This window comes from Heterocephalus glaber, unplaced genomic scaffold (assembly GCF_053883595.1).
Source record: "Heterocephalus glaber isolate CG9 unplaced genomic scaffold, H.glaber_assembly_v1.0 deba00000592, whole genome shotgun sequence".
Lineage (NCBI taxonomy): Eukaryota > Metazoa > Chordata > Mammalia > Rodentia > Bathyergidae > Heterocephalus > Heterocephalus glaber.
The window spans coordinates 169,642-196,488 of NW_028258150.1; the positions used below are offsets into that span (position 1 = coordinate 169,642).

General features: G+C 38.8%; 4 protein-coding genes across 4 annotated transcripts; 2 read left to right on the forward strand and 2 right to left on the reverse strand.

Moving 5' to 3' along the window:
* Nucleotides 1-9,034: 9,034 nt before the first annotated feature.
* Nucleotides 9,035-9,940, reverse strand: LOC101711346 (olfactory receptor 4C12). The gene has a single exon (XM_087204842.1). The coding sequence runs from the start codon at nt 9,938-9,940 to the stop codon at nt 9,035-9,037; it is 906 nt and encodes a 301-aa protein (XP_087060968.1).
* Nucleotides 9,941-17,679: 7,739 nt separating this feature from the next.
* On the forward strand, nt 17,680-18,246 carry LOC101724330 (olfactory receptor 4C45-like). The gene has a single exon (XM_004852600.2). It carries the CDS (start codon nt 17,680-17,682, stop codon nt 18,244-18,246), a length of 567 nt encoding a protein of 188 aa, XP_004852657.2.
* A 2,947-nt stretch (nt 18,247-21,193) lies between these two features.
* Nucleotides 21,194-25,097, reverse strand: LOC147829582 (olfactory receptor 4C3-like). Its single transcript, XM_087204851.1, has 2 exons — nt 25,066-25,097; nt 21,194-21,932 (listed from the first exon to the last, which is right to left on the reverse strand). The coding sequence occupies exons 1-2, from the start codon at nt 25,095-25,097 to the stop codon at nt 21,194-21,196; spliced, it is 771 nt and encodes a 256-aa protein (XP_087060977.1).
* A 15-nt stretch (nt 25,098-25,112) lies between these two features.
* Nucleotides 25,113-26,060, forward strand: LOC147829583 (olfactory receptor 4C5-like). Its single transcript, XM_087204852.1, has one exon. It carries the CDS (start codon nt 25,113-25,115, stop codon nt 26,058-26,060), a length of 948 nt encoding a protein of 315 aa, XP_087060978.1.
* Nucleotides 26,061-26,847: the final 787 nt, after the last annotated feature.

The window sequence follows — 26,847 nt, forward strand, 5'->3', positions numbered from 1 at the left end:
TCTAGATGTTTCTCCAAGTCCTAAAGCATTCATAGGTGGGGTTTTTCAGAGGTGGCTGGATCTTGAGTGTGTGATGCTGGGATTGAGGGTGCGATGCTGGGATCAAGGGTGTGTGATTACTAAATTAGTCCACCAATTGGTTTTGCATAGTTCTGGGTGTACATGGTTAGAAGGGCCACCCTGGGTGTGAGTACTACTAGCCCTAAGGGCCTGTAGCCTGGATAGAATGTAAGGGACTGAGGGCTGCTGTCATTGCTTGCTGCTCTGCTACTTCACTGTTTGCTGCCTTCTTCCCACCATGAACTGTTTCTCCTCTGCCATGCCACCGTGCCATGGAGCCAGCCAACTATGAACTGAAACCTCTATAAACTGTGAGCCAAATACATCTTTCCTCTTAACTTTGGGTGTCAGGTATTTTGTCTAACCAACAAAAAAAGTAACTAAGACAACGTTCTATTCGATTCTTCAGCCTGTCATTCATTAATCAACAAATATTTTGGAACCCAAAAAATGACCCAGGTACACTGATACCTGCTAGAGCTTCAGTGGTGAATGAAGAGAAACCCAGTGCCAGCCTTCACAGAGCTTATGATCCAGTAAGACAGTCCCAGAAGAGGACAGGAAATGATAAGACAGTAACACAATGATGAGATGGTGGAAGCACATGATGCTGTGAAAGCATGATAAAGAACACAAAATATGCTGAAGAGTCAGACAAGGATTCCTAAATGGAAAAAAAATACATGAATGGGACCAAGAAGATAAAAAAGAGGCAACAGAGTGCCTAGGCATGAGGTTGAGGTTAGCATATTCCTAGAAGAATGTACAAAACAAAATCCAGGAGGTGAAAACAGTATGTAGGAAATCTAATCAATTCAGTGTGGCTGTGATTATTAATGCATAGATGCATTCAACAATTATTTATTTAGTTGCCCTCTGGCAGGCACTTTGATGGGTTTAGTGCTCATAAAATTAAACAGCAAGACAAGTTGGAAAGGCAAAGTCACGAAGTTTCTCATAGTCAGGTTAACTATGAACTGTGAACAGGGCGACATACTGAAAGTTCTTTCTTTTTTTCTTAGATCTAGATTTAGATTTAGATTTGTTTCTGCTCTTATTTTTCCTGCTTTGAAGGTGAACTGTAACATCAGCTCTCCCTGCCAGCACTTGCACTGGAACTCTGCTTTTTGCTCTTCTTACTTCAATCCTTAGTCTCAGACTGGAACTAAACTACTGGCTCTTCCAGATCTACAGCCAAACTTAGATACTGGAACCTGCCAGCCTCCACAACCACAGCAACCATTTTCTTAAATAAATAAATAAATGAACAAACAAACAAACCCTTATTGTGAATACTTCCCTGGGGTTCCTTATAATAAATGCATGTATTTTACTTGTTCTTGGCTCTGTGTTCTTTAGGGTTCTCTAGAGAAGTGGAACTGATAGATGGATGAGAGAGTAAAGGTAGAGTATCAGAGTATCTCCTTGAGGAACTGAGCCTTCCTTCTCTCATCATTTAGAATCTTGTGTCTAGGCTCTGGGTGTGCCAGGAAGAATAATTGCTTTTGTGATTAGTTCTACCCCAAACCCTCACAGTCTCTCCTTTCAACTCCTTTGATTATTTTGCTAAAAACCAGGAGTCTTAGTCGAGTGGGTAAATCATGTGTCCACCCTTTCCTCCAGGGAAGAGTAATTAATTTCAGGAACCTTTGTCAGAATACCAACCAAATACATACACCTTCCCCTACTGCCCCTTTGACCAATGACCAATTCTTTAAGAAGGGTTAGAACTCACCAGTACAGACAACCATGAGGCTGCTGTTAGAACCTGGATTTTTTAAAACAAGTATTTATTGAACATCTGAAATACCCCATTGTTAAATAAATAACAATGACAATAACTATTGTACACTTGGTCCTGTATTAATTTTGTTACCTGAGGTAGCTTTGTGATAGGTATTATTGATAGTCCTGTTTTATAGATGAAATTGAAGCTCTATTAATTTAAGTAATTTACTCAAGAACCAACGGTGGCTGAAAGAACATTAAACCCAACAAATCTTCCTCCACTGCCCAGCAGGCTTCTCTGACTTCAAACTGCAAAGAAATTAACTATTATTTTTAAAAAACAGACTGGCAGTTACTATAAAAATGGATACCATGTCATATGTGTGTGTGGTGAAGACACAGTTTAAGCTGGGGTAGGATTTCAGCGCATGGGGAAAGTCTTCAGAAAGTGAGGTTTAAACTGAAACCAAAATATACAATCAAACCCCTGGATTAAATAAAGAATGAGAAGATTGTAAGATTTAGGGGTTGAGATAGACTGTTATTTGTGACCAGTGAACAAGAAATATGTATGATCCCACAAGTGTGTTTGTAGTTCTATTCTTTTATGAACTAATTATCCTCTTCTAAAGGCTCTTGTGGCTATCAATTAGCTGGAAATTACTAAATTTATTGAACAAGTAAAAACCCCCACCCCACCTGTACATGACTGACCTACATAGGAACAAAGATAGTTTAGTAGCTAATACATATAAACTGGATAAACACAGATTTACTTCTAATCTAGGCTATGCCATGACTATGTTCTCTTACCTTCAATATCCTGCTTAAAACTGCTGAGCCTCAAATCCATGCAATTAAGAATGAAAAAGGTGAAGTCACAACAGAACCAGCAGAAATCCAGAGGATCATCAATACCTACTTTGAGAAACTGTACTCTAATAAAATGGAAAACACAGAAGAAATGGACAGATTCTTAGATACATACAAATTACCAAAGTTATATGAAGAAGATATAGAAATTCCAAACACCCCAATTGCAATCAGTGATATTGAAAACTTAATAAAAAATTTACCAACAAAGAAAATCCCAGATCCTGATGGCTTCACTGCTGAATTTTACAAGACACTTAAAGAAGAACTATCACCATTCCTCTTTAAACTCATCAAGGAAATTGAAAGGGAAGCAAGGCTTCCGAATTCATTCCTGGAAGCAAGTGTTACTTTGATTCCAAAACCAAGGAAAGACCTAACCCAAAAACAGAACTACAGGCCAATCTCCCTAATGAACATAGATCCAAAAATCCTCAACAAGATCCTGGCAAACAGAATAGAGTGTCATCAAGAAGACCATACACCTTGACCAAGTTGGATTTATCCCAGGGATGCAAGGATGGTTCAACATTTGTAAATCAATAAATGTAATATACTATATTAACAGAGTCAAGAACAAAAACCACATGATCATCTCAATAGATGCAGAAAAGGTATTTGACAAAATCCAACACCCACTCATGATAAAAATGCTACAGAAAATTGGAATAGAAGGTCTTTATTTCAGCCTGATTAAAGCTATTTATGAAGAACCAACAGCCAAAATCATACTAAATGGTCAAAAACTGAAAACTGGGCCAGGGAATTAGCTCAGTGGTTCCAGCACCTGTCTCACAAGCACAAGGTCCCGAGTTCGATCCCCAGTACCAAAAAAAAAAACCTGAAAACTTTCATGCTAAAATCAGGAACAAGACAAGGATGCCCACTATCACCACTCTTCTTCAATTTTGTTCTGGAAACATTAGCCACAGCAATTAGAAAAGAGAAAGAAATAAAAGTAATAAAGATAGGAAAGGAAGAAGTTAAACTGTTATTGTATGCTGATGATATGATACTTTGCATAGAAGACCCCCAAAAATTGGTAAAAACTCTTCTAGACCTAATTGACATATTGAGTAGAGTAGCTGGATATAAGGGCAACACTCAAAAAACAATAACCTTCTTGTACACAAATAGCAGACTCATTGAGAGAGAAATTAGGGAAACAATTCCTTTTACAATAGCATCCAAAAAAATGAAATACCTAGAATTCAATCTAACAAAGGAAGCAAAATACCTCTACACTGAAAACTACAGCACTCTGGAAAAGGAGATCGAGGAGGATATAAGAAAATGGAAAGGCATCCCTTGCTCCTGAGTAGGAAGAACCAATATAGTGAAAATGGCTATACTTCCAAAACTATTACATAGATTCAATGGAATCCCAATGGAAATCCCAGCAGCAGACTTCATGGACCTTCAGAAAACAATCCAAAAATTCATTTGGAACCAGAAGAGGCCTAGAATAGCAAAAGCAATTGTAGGCAACAGAGACATGGCAGAGGGTAGCCCAATCCCCAACTTGAAACTATACTACAAAACTACTGTGATAAAAACAGCATGGTACTGGCAAAGAAACAGACATGAGGATCAGTGGAATAGGTTAGAAAATGCAGAAACAACTCCAGACATACTCGGCCACCTCATCTTTAACAAAGGAGCCAACGACCCTCACCGGAGGAAAGATAGCCTCATTAATAAATGGTGTTGGAAAAACTGGATTTCAACCTGCCAAAGATTAAAGCTAGACTCATACCTATCACCATGCACTAAACTAAGATTGAAGTGGATTAAAGATCTAAATATTAAAACAGAAACACTAAACTTGCTGGAAGATAAGTTAGATAGAACTCTTGAAGACATTGGCATAGGAAAAGACTTTATGAAAAAAACCTCAGTAGCACAGGAACTAGCACAAAGAATCAACAACTGGGATCTCATCTTATTAAACAGCTTCTGCATTGCAAGAGAAACCACCAACAGAGCTAAGAGACAACCTACAATGTGGGAAAAAAATTTTAGCAGCTGTACCTCAGACAAAGGGCTTCTAGCTAGAATATATAAAGAACTGAAAAAAATCAGACCCCCCAAATTCAAAGACCCAATTCACAAATGGGCATCTGAAATGAACAGACATTTCTCAGACAAAGTAAAAGCAGAAAATAAATAAACAAAAAAATGTTCAACATCACTGGTCATTCAAGAGATGCAGATGAAAACAACCCTGAGATTCCACCTCACCCTAGAAAGAATGGCTGCTATCAAGAAATCATCCAATAACAAATGCTGGCAGGGGTGTGGGGAGAAAGGAACCCTTCTCCATTGTTGGTGGGAATGTAGATTGGTGCAACCACTGTGGAAATCAGTATGGAGATGACTCAAAGAAGTAGTGCTAGAGGTCCCATTTGACCCGGCTATTCCCCTGCGGGGTATCTTCACAATAGAATTTTTAAAAATCATACCACAGTGGTATATGTGCACCCATGTTTATAGCAGCACAGTTTGTAATAGTTAAAACTTGGAAACAGCCCAAGTACCCATCAACTGGAAACTGGAAAAGGAAGATGTGAGTTTTTTTATAAAATGGAGTACTACTCAGCCATAAAGAATGAGAAACTAGAGACATTTATAGCTAAATGGATGCATATTGAGGCCATTCTCTTAAGTGAAATAAATAGGACACACATGTGTAAATACCAAATAGTTTCCCTAGTGTGAGAAACTGAAAGTATAAATAAGGAATAAAATGAATAAATCCTAATTTGAAAGAGGAAATGGTCCAAAGGGGTAGGGGTACTGGGAGGGGAAGGGGAAAGGGAAGAAGGTAAAGGAAAAATTATGGGAAAAGAAAAAAAATGGAAATGAAATCTATGTAAATAGGGACGGGTGGAAGGGGTGAAGGGTGCACAGGTAATGGGGAAAAAATAAGAACTAATATACATCACGTACAGGTACAAGGACCCACCAATAAATGCAAATGTATTGTATACCTAAAATGTACCAATAAAAGAAAAAAAAGAATTTAAAAAAATCAGACCTCCCAAATTTAAAGACCCAGTCCAAAAATAGTCATCTGAAATGAACAGACATTTCTCAGACAAAGAAGTAGAAATAGCAAATAAATACATGAACAAATGTTCAACATCACTGGTCATTTGAGAGATGCAAATGAAAACAACACTGAGATTCCGCCTCACTCCAAAATGAATGCCTGCTATCATGAAATCAACCAATAACAATGCTGGTGCAGCTGTGGGAAAGAGGATCCCTGCTCCACTGCTGGTGGGAGTGTAGACTGGTGCAGGCACTGTGGAAATCAGTATGGAGATACCTCAAAGAATTAGGACTGGAAGTTCCATTTGACCTAGCTATTCCTCTGCTGGGTATCTTCCCCCAAAGAATTAAAAGAATCATACTATAGTGATATATGTGTACCCATGTTCATAGCAGCACAATTTGTAATAGCTAAAACACAGACACACACATACAAAACAGGAATACAGCCGGGGATTTAGCTCAGTGATGCTGCCGCCTGCCTCACAAGCACAAGGTCCCGAATTCAATCCCCAGAACCAAAAAGAAAACAGGAATACTATCCAGCATTTGTAAATAAAAGAAATCTTGGCATTTGCAGCAATATAAGTGAACCTAGAGTACATTCCACTAAGTGAAATAAGTCAAGTACTGTAAGGCAAATGCTACATGATTTTATTTTTGGGGGGGAAGCTAAAAAGTCAAACACATAGGACCAGAATGGCAACCTGCAGGCTTTGAGAGATGTTAGCCAAAAAGTCTAAAGTAATGCTTAGACAAGAAAAATACATTCTAGGGAATTTAATGTACAATATGGTGACTTCAGTTAATAATATAGTCCAATTCCAAATGTCCTAAGATGATTGATTTTAAGTCTTAAGGAAAAAATGATAACTATATAAAGTGATAGATACTAACTTGACTGTGGTAAACATTTCACAATGTATGCATCTGTGAAAATATCAAGTAGTACACTTTATACAATTCTGTCAACCTCTCAATAAAGGTAGAAAACACTGAAACACAACTTGTATGATGCAATCATTATATATGCACTTATTTTTATTTGAAATATATGAATCATTGTGACAAATATCTTTAGAAATCCAAACTCATCATGAAAAGTTGAGCATAATTTTGCCTATCTATGACAGCTCATGGCAATGACGACCACTAAAGAAAGTAAAGAAACTTGCTGAAAGGAGCCAGAGCTGGAAGTATCATGATCTGGGAACCAGAGGATCAAAATGGGGAGGAGACAGTGGGATTTCCCTAGTAAAATGACAGCTCTTTATGTTTTTTCATGAGATTCAAATTTGTCATGTAAAATATTACATGGGGAAACAAGGTAAGTGAACATAAACTAAGAAGTGCAGTATGCATGAAGATTATCTTTGATGAAGGTTGTTTATCTGTGACCATCTGGACATGTTCATTGAATGAAATGTAACAGACATCCCCAGCTTCATTGCTTTCTTTTGGTACACACTGTCCAGGCATCTGTATTAATTTCCTCATGGCTGTTGAATGCATTGTTGACACTCTAGGTTGTATGCAGCAACTTCTCCAGGCTCCATTTTATATCCATCGCACTGACATTTCTCCTGTATCTTGGTGTTAGGTTATCTGTACTGTTGACTTCATGTGTGATCTTACCTTTCTGCAAGATGGAAGTTCCATTCAACTTTGGACCCTGATGCCATCTCTTTCATATTTCACCTCAGCTTTTCAGTCTGTTTCCAAAGCCAACTCCTACAGACTGAGCAACCTATTTTAAAAAGGATCGGAGACTAGGTCCTTCACACTTGGAAGAGTGCTACAATTAATGAACCTGAAATTCAGTGGAATCTTTATATAATAATAATAATATTTAAATCTGTTGAACAAAACTGCTTCCAAGTAATTGTTCATCTTCTGTCTATGTATCTTGAGTGAAAGGATGAAGATACCAGCATATAGCTAGCAATGAAATTACTGCAAATTATGTTATACAAAATCTTTCCAAACCCAGGCTATTTTTTTCATTTTGGCTATACAATATAAAAAATAAGCCTGAAACTAAGAACTATCAACAGCTACATCTTGTACTTAAAAACATATAATAGAATGTAGGATAAGGAGTAATGTCTCAAGTTATCCGTTCTACTACAAACATCAGATGGGACAGAATAATGCTATGAGCTTGATTATCCTGGAAAATGTGTTGTAAAAATCAAAGATAAAATGTGTGCATCAGTCATGTGTGTGTATGGAGGGACGTGACAAGATATCCAATGGTGCCCATTTCCTTTGAGCTCCCCTAACACCTTCAAGGACAGTTTCTCCCTAAATTTCGGGGACATCTCTGGAGACTGATTCAGTGAATCTCACCGGTGCCCCATCTCTCAGTTGCCCAACTCTGCCAATATGCATTGTCGTGTGCTGTTTTCTGTCTTGATCCAGCTGGACCCCAGCCTGTTTGCCAACGAAAGCCACAGTCCCTTGTTCACCAGGGCAACCCCACCATCCCAGTGTCACCCCAAGCTGTGCTTCCCAGTTTGCCAGTACCAGACAGGTTTCTTGTGTGCCAGCTTCTGTCCAGCTACTGGTAACTAAAACAAAATGAACTTTACCATGCAACAGACAACAACTACAACTTTCCAAAATATTAGAATCCCCACGTGGGGGAGGAACCAGGCCCCAAATTGCATACCTTACTTGGATGTACACCTTTCAATCCTAGGGCATTCTTTACATCATTATCATTAATCATCTGATAAAATTAACCATGTGCAAACATTCCCTGTTCAAATCAGGAAAGGTGTGTGATCCTGGTTGGCTTCTGATTGGTACAAGGCCAGTCATGTAGACACTAGATAAACACTACCCTTCTTACTGCTCACCCAATGCTTGGTGAATAATAAATACTCAAGAAAGAATTTATGTGGAAGCCACAGTCCAAAGTAAAAGAAAATCATTAGCATGCTATTTTCAAACATCAGTAGTAAAAGCATCTCAATATTACAACATAAGATTGTTATGGTATCAATACAATATTCTAGATTCATAATTTTTCCCTTCTGGATATGTTTTAAATTTTCACTTACTTCATTAATATTTACTGATTAAGAGGCAGTAAGTTGTGATGATAAGAGTATAAGATAGGAGATAGTATTATTTCTCTTTTTTATTAGTATTTGTTTCCAGTCCACTGCTTAATTAGCTATCAGAAAGTACTGCCTAACTCTGCACTCCAATTGATACCTTTGTCTGTAGCTCAAGAAAGTTGGACTAGATTTCGTTTATCTCATCTCTAGGAAATGTTCAGAGATCCTCGGCATCTATTATGTGAAGTCACTTCTCAGCTCCAGAGCATCCTTATTGCATTTTTTACCTCTGCATTTCTGAGAGTATAGATTAAAGGGTTTAACATAGGGGCTACCATAGTATAGAAGACAGCAACAGCTTTATCAATTGCCAAAGTGCTCACTGGGCGCAGATACACAAATATGCAGGGCACAAGGGATATAATAACAACTGTAATGTGAGACAAGCAGGTGGAGAGGGCTTTGTGCCTACCCTCCAAGCTATAGTTCCTCAGAGAGCGCAAGATGATCACATAGGATGCCATCAAGAGGAGGAAGTTCAACAGGCAAATGAAGCCACTGTTGGCAGCAACAAAGAGACCGAGGGTGTGGGTGTCCATGCAGACGAGTTTCAACAGAGGGTACAAGTCGCACATGAAATGGTCAATGACATTGGGGCCACAGAAGGGCAGCCAGGCTGTGAAGAGGATCTGAATGGTTGCATGGACAAAGCCTCCAGCCCAGGCCACTCCCACGAGGAGCACACAGAGCTTGTGGCTCATGATGGTCGTGTAGTGCAGAGGCCTGCAGATGGCCACGTAGCGGTCATAGGCCATCACCGTCAGCAGGATGATCTCGGTAGCACCAAAAATGTGTTCTGCATAGACCTGGGCCATGCAGCCATTAAAGGAAATGGCTTTCTTCTCATGCAGGGAGTCCACAATCAGCTTGGGCACTGAAGAGGAAGAATAAATTGTGTCTATCAAGGAGAGGTGGCTGAGGAAGAAATACATGGGGGAGCTCAGAGCCTGGCTGCTGACGATGGTGACCATGATGAGCAGGTTGCCAGAGAGTGTCACGGTGTACAGCACCAAGAAGACCACAAACACCACCTTCTGTACTTGGGGGCTCTGTGTAAGGCCAATTAAAATGAATTCGGTCACGTTCCTTTTATTCTCCATGTGACAGTGTGGGTGATAAGAACTGCAGAGACAAATATTTACCCTGGAGCAAAAAGGAAGGTAAAGAAGAACCATGGAAAATCAAATAATCCAAAACTCTGCCTTTTCATTACTCTACCACTTCATGGGTTACTCTTCGTCCTCACAAAACTCTTTTTTTTGGGTACCGGGAATCGAACTCATGACCTTGCACTTGCGAGGCAGGCTGCAGAACCACTGAGATCAATCCCCAGCCCCTCTTCCTGAAACTCTTCACAAATAGAATCCTCAAAACTTCTATTAGTTGACTATCTTATTTTTTTATTTTCCTGATTTCAAAAATATTCTCATAAGACCTAGGACATCTAAAAGAAATGGATTTCGCTTCCTAGGGTCAAAGCACTAAATGCAAAATTCCATTGTAACATCAGTATGATAGAATAGTTGTTAGAAGTAATACTTTTGGAGACTAACAAGCCTTAAAGTGTATGTGTGTGTGTTGTGTGTGTACATTTGTGAAATAATGTGAACTAAAACCATGGAATCATCTGTATAACCTCTTTATAATTAGCCATAGATGCAAAAACTTACTGATAATTACTAGAGAATTAATCTTTGAAGATTATAGGTTTTATATGTATATTTTCATAATCAAATTCAAAATCATAATCTTTGTAGTTTTCCATAGATTTTTTTCCACCTACACTAAAACACATGTACAATATTTCCCTTTGCTTCACATCCTCACCGAGCAGATAGAAGTAGAAGACATTGTGTTGAGTGAAATAAGCCAGAGAAAGGCAACAAATACCACATGTTCTTTCTCTCTCAAACGTGGAAGTTTAAGAACATCGATCTGAAAGTGTAGAATACTGATTGCAAGAAGCAGGGATGAGCCAGATGACAGATAAAGGGAGGTCAGAGAAGAGTTGCCAAAATATTACCAAAACATTTGGTACCAGAATAGCAAAGCATTCTGATGTTCCAAAACCCAGGGAGTGACTGTTCTTCACAGTCAGCTGTTATCTATTTTAGGAACATCTAGACAAGTGTAAAGGCTCCAAACATAAAGGAGGGAAAAGCAGAAGAAAACGCCACTACTTTGAATGAGTCAGAGCCTACTGTGTGCACGTGTTGAATTAAAACACTGTAACCCATTAATACATGCAACTATTACATATCAATCAAACATAAAATGCAAAAGGGGCCAGGGATTTCACTCAGTAGCACCACACCTATCTCACAAGCACGAGGTCCTGAGTTCAATCCCCCATGCCACACAAAATAAATAAAGAAAAGAAAGTGAAAATACACCAGTACCGGATAGCCATTAAAAGCATTTGTATAGAAGTTTATCACAAATTAATTAATACTGGTAAATTAATATATTTAGAGCAATTATTTCAGGAAATGATAGAAAGGGTGATATTTCCTTTTGTGTTGTTAGTATTTTCCTAATTTCTCTAGTTTACCTTTCAAATTTTATGATCAGAAAAAACATAAAATTGCCATGGGGTTTTTTGGAGCCCTAAAACTGAAACCATGACTTTTTTAATTAAGTAAGAGAAATAAACAGAGAAATTTTACATTACGTATCACTGGGCACCCAATTCACAGAGTAGGTGAATATAATTAAAGTAGTGCTGTAATGTGCTCAGAATACTCCTGGGAGCAGTTTACCAGTTGAACATAGGATTAGATTCTGAACAGGCACTAGACCTTCAGTGAAGACGAAGACAGGGATGACATTGCCATGACTGCCGTAGACCGTCCTACATGTCGCCATTAGTCTACCAGCTACAGACAGAGGCTCTCTGGTTTTAAATACATTAGTCAGGGCTGGGGATGCAGCTCAGTGGCACAAAGCCCACCTAGCAAGCACAAGGTCCTGAGTTTGATCCCTGGTACTGGAAAACAATTTCATTAGTCAATAAGGTATGTCAAAGCCAGGCATGGTGGTGCACGCCTATAATCCCAGCATGCAGGAGGCTGAGGCAGGAGGATCACTGAGAGTTCAAGGCCAGCCTGAACTACAAAGTGAGTTGAAGGCCAGCCTGAACTGCAGAGTGAGTCGCTGACTCAAAAAAAACAAAGAAAATGAGGTATGTCGATAGTCATTTAGTCAAATCTGAATACTCAGCCAGAATCCATTTAATACAAAGTCTACTTTTATTAACTTGAATACATGTATCATTCAATTGAACATCAAAATACTATTAAAAGTAAACTTTACCAATGTTAATTCTCACATTTTCTTGGACCTCATATGCCTTTTATACATTGTTATTTGTTCTCAAAAGATAAATATCATGAAAAGAAACATGAATTGTCTCTGCTACATGTAGTCATGACACGTAATGAGGGACATGGAAACTAAACCGATTCCAGATGATTCCACAAGTGCTTCGTTGAGTAGCTGATCTCAGAGCTCCCAGCCCAGAGTCATGGCCTCCCTTTCCAGTAGCCCAGTGTACTAGAGAATTCTTCCAGGGACAAGAACTCCTGAGGATAAAATTGAGCACTCTTCTAATTGCCGATCCATCTCTAGGGGAGATAGCTCTTGGGAGAACCAACAATGGACTGCTATGTTTCTGTAACTTCCTGAAGGTTGTCTCAATGGTTAGAGTTTATGATCAGAAGCAACAGAAAACCCCAAACTTGGCTCACTCGTCTTATTGCACCTGTTAGTTGTGTTTCTTACAAACCGTGAAGTTACCTGAATGTATTTAAAGAACAGATCGTCTATCATTTTTCCCTTCCTGCATTTTTGCATACACTGCACATACACAGAAATACAAAGAACTCAGTCTCGTGCTAAATTTGATGAAGTTGTTGTTAGCTGGCAGAGGAAAGCACAAAATCCGTTTCACCTTGTGTTCTAGTCTTAAGTTCAAGGATGGAGCCATTAGAGCTCACATCCATAATACTCATATTTTGGCAGGAAAGAAGGAAAATGCTGGTCTTTCATTTAAGAACCCTAACACTGACAGGCAAGAATCTAAACAACTTCTTCCCAGACAGAAAGCTTTCTTGTAAAAATTCCCCACACTCAAATATTTTTAGTAAAACTTTCAGGGTAACACTGCTTTTCCTCACTCCAGTAATAAGCAGAGACTCACTTTTCTACCCTATATTTATATATAATAAGTTACCACATATTTTATATATAATAATCTTCATTGAGTAGATGGCATATACTTATTATTATCCTAACTGGATTATATGTACATTTCACCCAATCCTCATAAAAATACTAGTGGTTGGAACACTTTTATTTGTACTTTAAACAGAAGTAAGCTGTAACTCAGAGGTAAAGACTTGCTCCAAGACATAAGGAGGAGCTTATTTTCCAACCCAGGCTCTGTCTCTACCTCCTCAGCACAGACTCGGAGCCTCCCCAGTGTAGGTCCAGTTTGGTTCCGAGGATCAGCTGTGCCAGGATTTGGACAAGTGGACTAAAGCCACCACCTGCGACCCCAGGAGCTCCATGGCAGACTTCTTGACAAGCTATGAAAAGTTGAGCCTGGTGCTAATGTAAACTTTCATCAGATGTTGCTCTAGAATTGTGGATCAAAATCCTCAGCTTCCTTCCATCCTATTAATTTATACATGCCTTAAAGATGAAGAAACTGAGGACCAGACAAAGAAATTCTAGGGCACTACACCTAATTGATTAGTGGCACAGAACAAGATAACCCAGGTCTAGGAATTACTAAAAATACCATGGGTTTTTTTAAGAATATGGTTTCTTTTCCACCACCATCTTTGCCTTCCTTGGGAAGCCTTAAAATTAGTATATGCAAAGAAAAATAACCCCAAGAAGACAGAATTAACTTTCAATTCATATTTAGCTATATCTGTTTTTGAAAAAAGAGGGATGAGTCTGAATGGAGAGATGAAGTAATTGAGTCATCCCTGGGACCAAATTCACTGCAGCAGAAACAAACCCATGCTTGGTAAGAACAATTTCTGAGAAAGTTTGATAAATGCAAAATAAACTGTGATGCTTAGCCTGTCCTTTAGTAAGTCTCCCAAACACTGCATGGGGTGCACTCTTTCCTTGCAGATCTTATATTTTAGACCTTTTGGGTCTCAGTTTTACAGCTGAAAGATTCCTTTGTAAAACAGAATTCAAATGTTCTCTCTCTCTCTCTCTGTCTCTCACTCACTGAGCTACCTCCCCAGCCCATTGAGCTTTCCTGTTTTGATGGCAGTGAAGTTCATATACCTCATCTCAACTCTCTGTCAATTCTCTTTTTTAAATCTCAGCTTCATCTCCTATTTCCTCCCAACAGTACAAGGTGAGATTTTCCATCTCTTTTATCCCTGGAAATTATCAAAATCAGAGGCTTCTTTCGAGGACGTGAGAGACTCTACATAAACCAATCTCAGGCCACCCAAGCCACCGCATCCTATGTCCTGCTGTGGAGGAAACTCTCAGCAACCTGTCTAGGTATCAAGCTCTCTCCAAGCTGAAAAGCCTAGAAAGTAACTCAGAATTTCATAAACTGTAAACCTTTTCCTGTGAAACTGTAAATATATTCATATTGATACTTCAGAACAACAAATATTTCTGAAAGATATCCAAAAATTTCTGAATGTGATCATTCATTAAATATTATAAATTAATGCTCCAACGATCTTAATTACACACATTTTGGAGAAACATGAAAGTGAAACTGGATTTATAAATCAGAATATCTAGATAACTTACTGTGGGTGCCTCTAGTTGAAGACAGGGTCCATTCTGAGCCAAAATATAAAGCAATTATCTATGTAGCTACTTGAGCAGCATGGTAATGGGGATTTCTCAAATTCCCATCAACCAGACCACAGTGTACAAAGCAGAGTGTCAAGATGGCACTATTTTCTTCAAATAAATTTAGCAAGCATATTTGAAGGAATTCATTTCAGAAAAAGGAAAAAGAAAAAGAAAGCACTATGTTAGATTTTAATCTCAAAGTCCTTCGACACTAAAAAGAAACTCCTGGTCTCCTGCACCTAAATCTACAGCTACAAAATAAGAGACACAAATATTTATATCACTAAGTACCCCTCCTTATCTGCCCTGAAAATAAGAAAACAGCTTATCTGGGAATCATGGAAGGTGGAGAAGGCACTGAGAACTTTAGTAAAGGACATATCTTCTATCTAAGACTGTGCTCTCCCAGGCATTATTTGGTTTTTTTAAGATATTACTTTAGAAAACATTTTTAGGAGTATTTATCTAAAAGCAATGCATCTTCGCTTGATGAAATCTTTTCCCTATGCTTTCATCTATGAAGAGCCAACATTTCTGGTCTGGAATATTGTGGGATGAAGCCCTGCTCTCCTAAGCCCTTGAGTATGCCGAGCTGGAACATGAAGGACTCTAAATGCTGTGGGACAACAATTTAGGGTTTCACTCAGCTCTTGTATCCCTGAGGAAATTTCCTCACTGCCTGAGGTCATGTGGGAGGTTGAGGTACTGAGTCAATCTCTCAATTGCACCCTAAACCTACTGGGACACATCCTGTCCACAGGAATGAACCTTGGAGCCTGACATACTTTCCACAGAGTAATATCTAAAGCTGGAAAATAAATAAAGACTAAAAGTCTTATATCAGGTTTCCTAGGGTATTAACCTAAACTCTGTTGATTTTCGTGCCTTAATTTTAGAAATTCAACCATATAGTCAATGGAAGAAGCCTCACCTAAGAAGTAGATTTCAAAATCTCTTTCTATATAAATATCATCAGGACAGTGATGACGTGAATAACCAAATATGTTCTGACATCTCCCAAACACACATTTTGGCAATAACTCTGAAGGCCATAAGACACGATGTTGTCTAAACCACAGGCCATAAAAGTTGGAATAGCTGCTATATTTACATGTATGGCTAGGCAATGGATGGTGAACCAGGAAATAATAATAATAGCAGCTATTGTTACTGAGCACTGTGCCCTTTATTCTATGTGTATTGCATTAACTGATTTTCTTTTAGTCTATGAATTTCTTTTTGGATTAGAAGTGCCTCTTATTGGCACCATACTATTGAGATTTTTTTTTCTATCCAGTCTGCTAATCTGTATCTTTTGAGTGGGGAGTTGAGGTCGTTTACATTGACAGTTATTATTGAAAGCTTTTGACTTATCCCTGTCATTGCATTGTTTTTCTTTTTTGATTCCTTTTGTTTCCCTTTTGATTAACTATTCATCCTGCTCATGTATCCATTCCATCAGATTTCAGGCACCATTGGCTTCATTTATTCTTTAATACATTTTTCGTTTATGTGTTGAATTGTTGCGGCTAGCTTTACTAATTTTTTACTTGATTTTTTTAAACTTCTTGATCAATTAATTTACTGATTCTATTATCTATGTGGTTATAACATCTTTGAGCTAGCCAAGTTTCCTTGCTTCCTCTTTGAACATTTTGTACAGTTCAGCTGTTGGTGTTTGATTCTCTCTTTCTTGATACCCCTTGAAACTGCTTTGGGAGATTTGGGAGTTTTGGGAGGCATTTTATTGCCTTGTTATCTCATGTTTGTATTTGTATATGTGTATGCATGTGTGTGTGCACATGAGTGTGAAACATGCATGCATGCCTGTTGTTAGGGTTGAGGTCAACTGTGTTGAGAAGAGATTTGCATTGGTATGAAGATCTCATTAGTTACATTCTGCTTTCCGGTTATGTGAACTAGCAGGCATCAGCCATCTGCTTCCCATCATAGCAGGCAGAGTATTGACACAGCAAATCAATTTGTGCCACAAAGAAGCTCCCTTATTCAACAGTCTATGCCCATATGGCACATTGTTTGTATTTCTCTCAGGTTATTGAAAAATGACCTGACTTATAAATTCCTATGCCAAATACCTACAGATTGAATCATCAATATGTACTATATCACTTCTTTTCTCCAAATTAGCCACTTGGACTTTTTAGACAGAACTTGAAAATCAGAAGTCCATCTTCTCTTCTCTGGTGAAAGTGGATCCCCATGTTTTCACAGTGAGCCTTTAATCATCACCCACTGTGAAGTGAATTGTGCCCACCTACTTATTTTCAACTCTGTATCATGAAAGCTGCAGTGGTTTACTTTCCATCTTCATGAACAAATGCCTGAGGTTAACAATTTACAGAGGAATGACAATTCTGTTGGGTTGGGTTTGTCAGTAGTCTGAAGAAGATTTTTGTATCTCTGATCATCAGGAATATTGTCCTAAAATTTTCTCTTCTTTTTTTATTCTAGTGTTCTTGTCCAGTTTGGGTATAATACTGGACTCATAAATAATCACTTTACATTTTTTGTAAGAGTTTGAGACTCTTTCTTATTTGGTAAGTGTCTGTGATGATTGAGCTATGAAACCATCTTGTTCCAGGCATTGCTTTCAGAGGAGAATTTAACTACTGACTCAATCTCAAAAAAGAATTAAATTACAAGAAAAGAAGAAAAATTTGTATTATCCCACCTAGGAGGTAGCTAGAGTAGTCAAATTTATATAGGCAAAGAGTAATTCAGTATTCAAATAGCATTTATATGGTATATACAAAACCATAATTTTTTCAAAGAACAGACTGTGAGAGAGGTTGGTGAAAAACTGATGAGTATTGAGAATAGAACTGAAAGCTTTGCTTTGCCTCTTTGACCCTGAAATCAGGAGTATATCTGTTTGGTTCAAAGTAAAGGTTGATAACTATGAAAGGTGATTCCTTGTGAGGTTACAGCCAGTTCTTCAACTCAGGAGCTAAAGGAAAGAAGAATGTAGTTGAGCTTCATGGCCATCTGCAAGGCCCTGAGCTATGTGACCATCATGAGCCGACCCGTGTGTGCCTTCCTGGTGGGGGCCGCTGTGCTCTTAGGCTTTGTTCACAGTGGGATACAGGTTCTGTTTATGGTCCAGTTACCGTTCTGTGGCCCCAACATCATTGACCACTTCATGTGTGACCTGGTCCCACTCCTGGAGCTGGCTTGCACTGACACTCGCACCCTGGGGCCCCTGATCGCTGCCAACAGTGGCTCACTGTGTCTGCTCACTTTGTCTCTGCTGGCTTCTTCCTATGTCATCATCCTGCATTCCCTGAGGACATACAGCTCTGCTGGGCGCCACAAAGCCCTGTCCACCTGTGCCTCCCATAACACAGTTGTCGTCTTATTCTTTGTACCTTGTTCATATCTCTACCTAAGACCCGTGACCTCCTTCCCCACCGACAAAGCTGTGACTGTGTTCTGCACCCTAATAATACCCATGCTGAACCCTTTAATCTACACCCCCAGAAATGAGGAAGTAAAGAGAGTTATGAAGAAGCTCTGGGGTCAAATAATGAAAAGGGAAGAAAAATAAATCTTGTTATTTGTGCATTTAGACTAGAGTTATCTAGTGACAATTTATACAGATTGATTCTCTTTCTTAACTAAGCTGAAAGTCAGTATTTCTTTCTCCATGAAATTCTTTGACATATACTAATAGTATATATTGTGGGGTACAGGGTGATATTCTGCACATGTATATAATGTAAACTGATCAAATCGGGCAGTGCTTACCATGTCTTTGTGGTGAGAATCTTATACTCCTCCCTCCTATTTCTTTATAAAATATATAATATATTCTTGTGAACAAGAGCCACCCTACTGTACTATTGAACACTAAAACTTTTCCTCTTCTTTCCTGCCTATTATCTGACCTCCCCTTATTCCCACTCCTCCATAATCCTCCTAGCCTCTGGTGACCACTAGTCTTCTCCCAGCTTCTATGAGATCAAATTTTCGGATGTCCACTGTGGGTAAGAAAATGCAGAATTTGTGTTTCAGAGCCTGGCTTATTTTCCTTATCTGATGTTCATTAACCCCATTCATGTTGTCACAAATGACAGTATTTTGCTCCTTTTATAGCTGAGTGATATTCCGTTGTGTAGATGCACCACATTTTCTTTATGCAGTAGTCTCCTGATGAGGGCTTCTGTTTTCATCAGGAGCATGTACAGGGGCCTGGGCTGACATTGAGACACAGGAAAAATAGTGCCAAGATCTCATCATGTTTAGGTGCCCCTGTAATGCTTAATTTCTTTAAAATAAGAAAAAATATAAAGGTAATCGAAATCCAACTTATATTATATCCATCTTTATACCAGCATACTCATACAACATTATTATTATTATTATTATTATTATTATTATTATTATTATTGTGAGAAAAGGCCCCATAAGGTCAAGAGTACCAAGAGCCTACTGCAGTTACATTACTGCCCTATTTGTGGGTATGAAAGAGGTCAACAGCAAATTCTTGACACCTTTCATGCTCACCACTGCATCCAGAATGAAGCTGTTTTTCAAAAGAGGAAAGACAACTGTATATGAAGGAAATGTCAAACAGTAGGAAAAATCTTCAAGAAGTATGTTCTCCAAAATATCTTTTCTTATCTTCCTAGTTTGACAAGTTTGCAAATATTTACCTGCTATAGCAACAGAAAATTTTTGCTCACAATCACACAAAAAGAGCCCTTTTGCAAACTCTCTTATAATGGTATCTGTACCACTCCTTCTGCTGTACAATTATTTACAAAAGGAATTGGGAGAAGAATTGGGCTGGAGCAAAAGAAATACAATCACTGTGCCCTATGGACTGAAGAGTGAAACTATCCAAACATTAAAGCTACATTTGAGACATGAAGAAAGGAATAGAGGGCTCTGACAGTAAAATAGCGATGACAGGAAACTGCACACAATGGAAGCAGAAGTTAGAGTCCCCCTTCCCATCTAATTTCCAGCACTCCTACCATTATAAATGTAAACCAGTTGCTTCACTTCTCTCCCTGATTCCTCATCATAAAAGGCCACATTATGTACTTCCTAAAATAGGGTTGAATTATTTAAACTGACACCGGGGGTCAGTGAAAGAGTTGTGAACAGTGTTCTAACACTGTACACACACCAGGGATGTCACCAGGGCACAAGCGATGCCAATAAGGCTCCTCTGCTCTCCTATTTCTCTTGACCAAAAAAACTATTATGAATTTGATAGTATTCTTCCAATCTCTTTTGAAAAATAACCTTCACATATGCAAACACACACACATACACACCTAGAGATAATATTGGTGTTTAGTGATTTTTCTATTAATGTCATCATACTAGATATATCATTCTTCAATTTGGCTTTTCTTGCAACATTAATTTTTTTTGGACTACTCTCTGTTGGTATATAGAGATCTAATTAATTTTTAACTACTGTACAGATCTAATATTATGTCATATTTTATTGAAGCATTCCTCTCTTTGGTTGTTTTTGTTTTATTAAAAAATATTCTATGGTGAATATCATTGTATATAGTTTTATATCATTGTATATAGTTACAAGTACACATACATTAGAGTTTGGCAATAGTAATTTCTGGAAATAGTAACCCTACCATATTTACTATTGCCAGAAATTGCATTAAAAACTTTATAGAGATCATCTCATTTCATTCTCAGGAACAACTTGAAGCACAGATTAGCTTTACCTTTTGCCCCTAGCTTTATTGGGGTGCATGGTTAGTACTTTAAAAAAGCAGGAATCCTGCCATTTGACACAACATAGATGGAATCGGAGGACATTGTGCTCAGAAAAATAAGCCAGACACATAAACACAAATGCTGAGTTATCTCACTCTTATGTGAATCTAAGCCATCTATCCTTTACAGACAAGCACCAAAAGTTCACAGAGTGTGGGGTCGCTTACTCCAGGTCACTGGCAGACTCAGGAGACGAGATCCAGACTCAAGTGCACCTGTCCCCAGGCCAAGCTGCTCCCTCGCCTGCTGCAGCAGCTGCCCTGCTGAGGTCACAGAGCATGAGGAGTAGAAGCCCGGCCAGGAGCACAGTGGCCTGTGATGTGGGCTGTGAGTGAAGGGACTGAGTTAGGCTCGGTAATGACCACTCAGACTAGTGGTGTCAGCAGGGCTTGCTAATTACAGATCTGGATGATGAATCAATAATAATTGACTGTGAGCTTGAAAATGATTATAACTTGATTAATCAATTAACCACATCAGACAACATAGTCTCCGTTTATCTAAAATAGGAAATAAAATTTCAGGAGATATAGGCATATCACAAATCCTTATTTTATACAAAAATTATGCAAATCAACTGAAAAGTCTAAGTAAACCATTAAAGTTGATGCACATAAAAAGGTAAATAACATGATGCCTATCTCGTAGTACCACAAAAGGCTTTGGTTACTGCCCTTACCAAAATAAAATTCCTTTTTTCCCTGCTTTGGCACTCATTGTCCACCTGCACTTTCTTATCATGTGGAGAACTTTCTCATGGCATTTTTCACCTCTTCATTTCTCAGGGTATAAATGAGTGGGTTTACCATAGGTGTCAGAATGCCATGAAATACTGCCCTGTTCTCGTCTATGGATAAAGAAGATGATGGACGCATGTAAATAAATATACAGAGCACAAAGAACAAGGCCACCACTGTGAAGTGGGCCCCGCAGGTGGAGAGGGCTTTGCGTCTCCCCTCTGCACTGCAGGACCTCAAGGAGCACAGGATGACAACATAGGAGGCAGCCAGCAGCTGGAAGTTCAACAGGCAGATCACATCGCTGTTGGCCACCACCAGCAGGCCCGTGACGTGGGTGTCAGTGCAGGCCAGCTCCAGCAGAGGGTACAAGTCACAGACAAAGTGGTTGATCACATTGGGCCCACAGAAGGACAAGCAAAGGGCCAGGAGGAGCTGAACCAATGAATGCAAGAAGCCCCCCAGCCAAGCCAGTGCCACCAGCATGGCACAGAGGGTCCTGGTCATGATGGTCGTGTAGTGCAGGGGCCTGCAGATAGTCACGTAGCGGTCATAGGCCATCGCCGTGAGCAGAATGATCTCAACACCTCCCAGCAAGTGGGCTCCAAAGAGCTGAGCCATGCAGCCCTCGTAGGAGATGGCTGTGCCCTCATACAAGGAGTCAGCATTGAGCTTCGGGGCCAGAGAGGAAGAATAGCAGGTGTCAATAATGGATAGATTGGCCAGGAAGAATGGGGGACTTCAGCATGCAGCTGGTATCATGATCCCAAGGGAGAAAACAGGAAAAATTCATTTGGTTTCCATCTTGGCAAGGGCTGCTCATTGTAATCCCCGGGGAACCGAGAATTCAGAGCACCTCTACTCTGCCTTTCCATAACATCCACTAAATATTTGCCTGAAAGCACACCTGTATATGTTTATAAGGACAGACTCGGGATTTCTGACCATCAGCATAGGCACTGGGAAGAGATGTCCTCCAATTGTTAGTGTATTTTGTTTTTCTCCACAGATTTGTTTTGAAACCTAATGTTTTGAGGTTGTCTTTTGAAAACTCATTTTCTGAGCTGGGATACTTGTCCCACACACTTATAGAATTGTGTGAGCTAGAGTGCAAAGTAATCCCAGCTCAGAAACTCAGCTTTGTTTGAATAATCTCTGTTCACAATCATTTTCAAATTGCTGAATGGGGCAAAGAAATATTAGGCTTAAGCTATAACTGGATGCCCATGAAAAGCAGCAGCTAGTGATGGTCAGGGAACACTAGCTCCGTGTGGGCTGTGTACAGTGATTGGCTATGAAATGGTCCTGTTGCTCCCAAACACATTCGGACAGGTGGGTACAACCTAGCGCATATTAACTATGGAGGAAATGGGTTTCATTTGAGCATATTCCTACAACCCATAACAAACTCGATCATGTCCACCCCTCTACTAGCCGCACTTCTTTGTCTTCCTTCCTGCTTCATTTCTTAAGACCATGTGAGGATCTTTGGTTTACAGGTGTGTTAGATTTATAGTGTGTTCCTACCATCACAGATTTTTATGAATAATGATCAGAATACTCAGTCTCAGGATTTTGTGGATCCAGACTCAATAACAATATGAGCTTGATGGTCTTTCATGTTCTATTCTTAGATACTTCCCATGGATAGAAAGCATTTTGGATAGTTTACAATTGTATTTTCTATTTTTCATATTTTCCACTCATATTATATTGAAAGAATCTTTTCATCTCATTAGTTTTTCTTGCAAATAACATTGATCTCTACCTGACGGTGCACAACTGTGTAATTCACTTAACAGTTTTTTATTAAAAAGATATTTGAATTGTTCTTATTACTTCCTATCACAGATATTTATGCTGAAATATAACCCATCTCAATAATATGCCTATTTTTAAGTAGAACCGATTTCTAAGAATAAGCAATAGTGGACCAGGGGACACGGCCAGTTAGAAAACCTTGGTATATAAGGTCAGACTTCAGAATACTTCATGCTGACATACACTCACTGGCACTGGATTGCAAAGTTGTCATAGATCTTTGTAAAATGGTGAGTTAAAAGTACTTCACTGGTTTCAGTTTGTATTTATTTCATGATTGATGAAATAGAGGATTTTTAGGTGTACAATGTCATTTGTGAGAATTATTTTCACTAATTTGTCTTATTTGTATAATAGTGTGTAAATCAACATTTAAATTTGTTCCAAACTATAATACTTGTAGCTGTTGTAAACGTTTTTGAGATTATCCCAGATTTTTATGCAGTGCCAAATATTATTTCTGTCTTGTTTCTTCTTTTTTTTTTTGGTACCGGGGATCGAACTCTCTCGAACTTGCCAGGCAGGCAGCACAACCACTGAGCTAAATCCCCAGTGCGTTGCCTGTTTCTTACATCACTATGTTTTCACATAAAATGTCCATCCCTACCCCAAAATCAGACACTTTTTTTTTCAATTTTTGAAAAGATCCATACTTTATTTGAAGTCTTTAATATATACTATTTTTTCTTTTGTCTTAGGTAATCAAAAGATAGCTTTGAAAAATGCTTACCTCATTCTTGAAAATATTTTATGAAATACATATATTATTCTTTTAAATATCCTTGAAAAATATCTTTTTATTTATATTTATCAATTTTATTTATATTTTTAAATGTCAAGAATCTTTTGAATTTTTCAAGTCTAATCTATTGCCTAATGCATCTATTTTTATATTCAACTTTTTTCTGAATATAATTAGTTTTTCACTTCTTCAGTTAAGTATTATTCCATTTCTTCTCTCTCTTAATATTAAAACAATGAAAACAATGAAATATTTCAAGAATGAGAATAATGATATTTGTATTCCTTCACCAGAATTTGGAGTATAGGAGAAAACATGTTTTGGCTTTAGGATTCCAACTTTGATACATGTAATAAGATATTTCTCACTTCTGCTATTGTTGTATGTATTTTATTGTTATATGAATCCTCTATTTTATTTGGAAAAACATTTAGAAGCAGTAAGACCAAGACCAGTATGAACATCATGTGGCTAAAAAGCAGTAAAAAGCAATTGCAAAAATAGTGCATATGCCTCTAAAGAACACACTCCATTCAATAAATCATAGTGGTTTTATTTCTTCACCTTAAAAAATATTGTTCTGTCACAAATAGGAGGAAGTAGTCATCATCTTTTTTAAAGTAGGTTTTGATTTGCAAATTGCTCCTGAAACCTAAACATGGCAGAAGTTGTCCAAATAGTGAATTAAATGGTTTCTAGTAAATTTAGGGTGTCGCCTGGCATCACACGGCCTGTGTGATCCTCTGCAGGACATGCTTCGCTCACAGACATCTGAGTGTAATCTTATGCACTTAGGGTTAGCATGAGATCACGATTTTAACTATCAGGGTATATCTTCCTGCAGCCTCAAACATTGAGTTGACTTCCTGCTGGAATGTGATTACATCACCCTCAACTGAAAATTGACCTCAGTAGATGCTTTTCATTCACCTTGAAACAAGATCAAAATAACGAGCAAAATAAACTCTGCCCTGTAGCCTCCTCAGCACTAGTGACTGAAGGAGACAGACAGTGTATACACCACCTTGGATTCATGCCTTCTTCTGTTAATTCCTAATTTCTCTATAGGAAAATAGACACTGGCAATTACCGGGAGATGTCTATCCACATACCATTGCAGGAGAGGTCTCTGGCAAGTCCGTGTCATAAACCCATGCTTGGGATGAGGGTGTGTGAGTGAGAGAGAAATAGGCCTAGTAATGGGGCCCAACTTTTAAGTCAAGCTTTCTCCTTGGAATTTCACCAGTGTTGTAGAAAATCCTGGTAGAACTTCTGTTTGTTCAAAACTCATCTGCCACAATTTTAATACCTTCGTTGTTCACAGATAAATCGTTTATCCATGTGCCATTCAGAGTCATGGAGCAAGTGCACAATGTGACAGAATTCATCCTGCTCGGCCTCACACAGAACCCAGGGGTGCAGAAACTCTTGTCTGTCATCTTTGTGATCATCTACTCCATCACCTTGGCAGGCAACATACTCATTGTTGTGACCATCACCAGCAGCCCGGCCCTGGGCTCCCCCATGTACTTCTTTCTGTCCTTCCTGTCTTTCATTGATGGCTGCTGCTCTTCTACCATGGCCCCCAAAATGATATTTGACTTACTGGCTGAAAAGAAAACCATCTCCTTCAGCGGGTGCATGACTCAGCTCTTTGCAGAACATTTCTTCGGGGGCGTGGAGATTATCCTACTCACGGTGATGGCCTACGACCGCTACGTGGCCATCTGCAGGCCACTGCACTACACCACCACTATGAACAGGCAAGTGTGTGGCCTCCTGGTGTCCACAGCCTGGGCCGGGGGATTGCTTCATGCTCTCATCCAAATGCTTTTCATGCTCTGGGTGCCATTCTGTGGCCCAAATGTCATTGACCATTTCATCTGTGACCTCTTCCCTCTCCTAAAACTCTCCTGTGCTGACACCCACATCTTTGGACTCTTTGTTGCTGCCAACAGTGGGCTGATGTGTGTGCTCATTTTTGCTGTTCTGGTCACCTCCTATGTCCTCATCCTCTGCTCCCTGAAGACTGGAAGTACTGAGGAACAGTGGAAGGCACTCTCCACCTGCACCTCCCACATCATGGTAGTCGTCCTATTCTTTGTACCCTGTACATTTGTGTACTTTCGGCCCATGATCACCTTCCCAATGGATAAAGCAGTGGCTGTGTTCTATACTGTGGTAACCCCCATGTTGAACCCTTTAATCTACACCCTCAGAAACAAAGAGGTGAAAAATGCCATGAAGAAACTCTGGAGCCAAAGTCTAATCTTAGGTAGAAATTCATATGAACAGAGAACATGAAAACAACTCTATCCACACTTTAACAATAATGTAACGAGTAGAAAGGAAAATGGCCTTGAAGTCAGCATACTTTAGTTTAAGTATATTTTTGCCTTTCTTTTCCAAAATTTCTTTAATGATTCTTTTTTCATAAGAGATGAATATTTGACTAAGTGATAACTAAAGCTTCTTCTGACTTTAATATTCTTGTCATTTACACAAAATTATTGACCCAAAGGACATTGCTAGTCAATGTAGAAATGTCATCATATGTAGAAAATTCATGTTTCTGTATTCAATAGAATAATTTTCTACAAAACTCCAGATATAAATTTCATAACTTATAGCAATCGCACTATTTAAACAGAGAGAATTAATGGCTAAAGACTTGGCTGAAAATTGCAGTTTTAATCTCAACTAATGAAATCAAATTGGACTTATTACAGTGAAGGAGAGAGAACAACCAAAAACAAGTGTGTTTTGAGGAATATGTGTCACTAAGCAAGGACTGACAGCAAAATTAATGATGTATAACTCCATTAACACTATTTATCTTCCAATTTTGCTCATTCTAAATTTTCTCTGCCTAAAGCTAAGGGAAGGTATAAAATACGACCAATCTTGGGCATTATTGCTGAGGTGGAAGATATCTGGTGAGGAACTTTTTTGTCAAAAGCTCCCCATACAACATTTCACCTCCAAAACAGCTCTTATTGGACACATCTGTGTCTTAGTTGATGAGAGCAAAGGTAGCTGACACACAAGAGACTTCATGACATCCAAGTAATAGAGACAGAAATTGTTCACA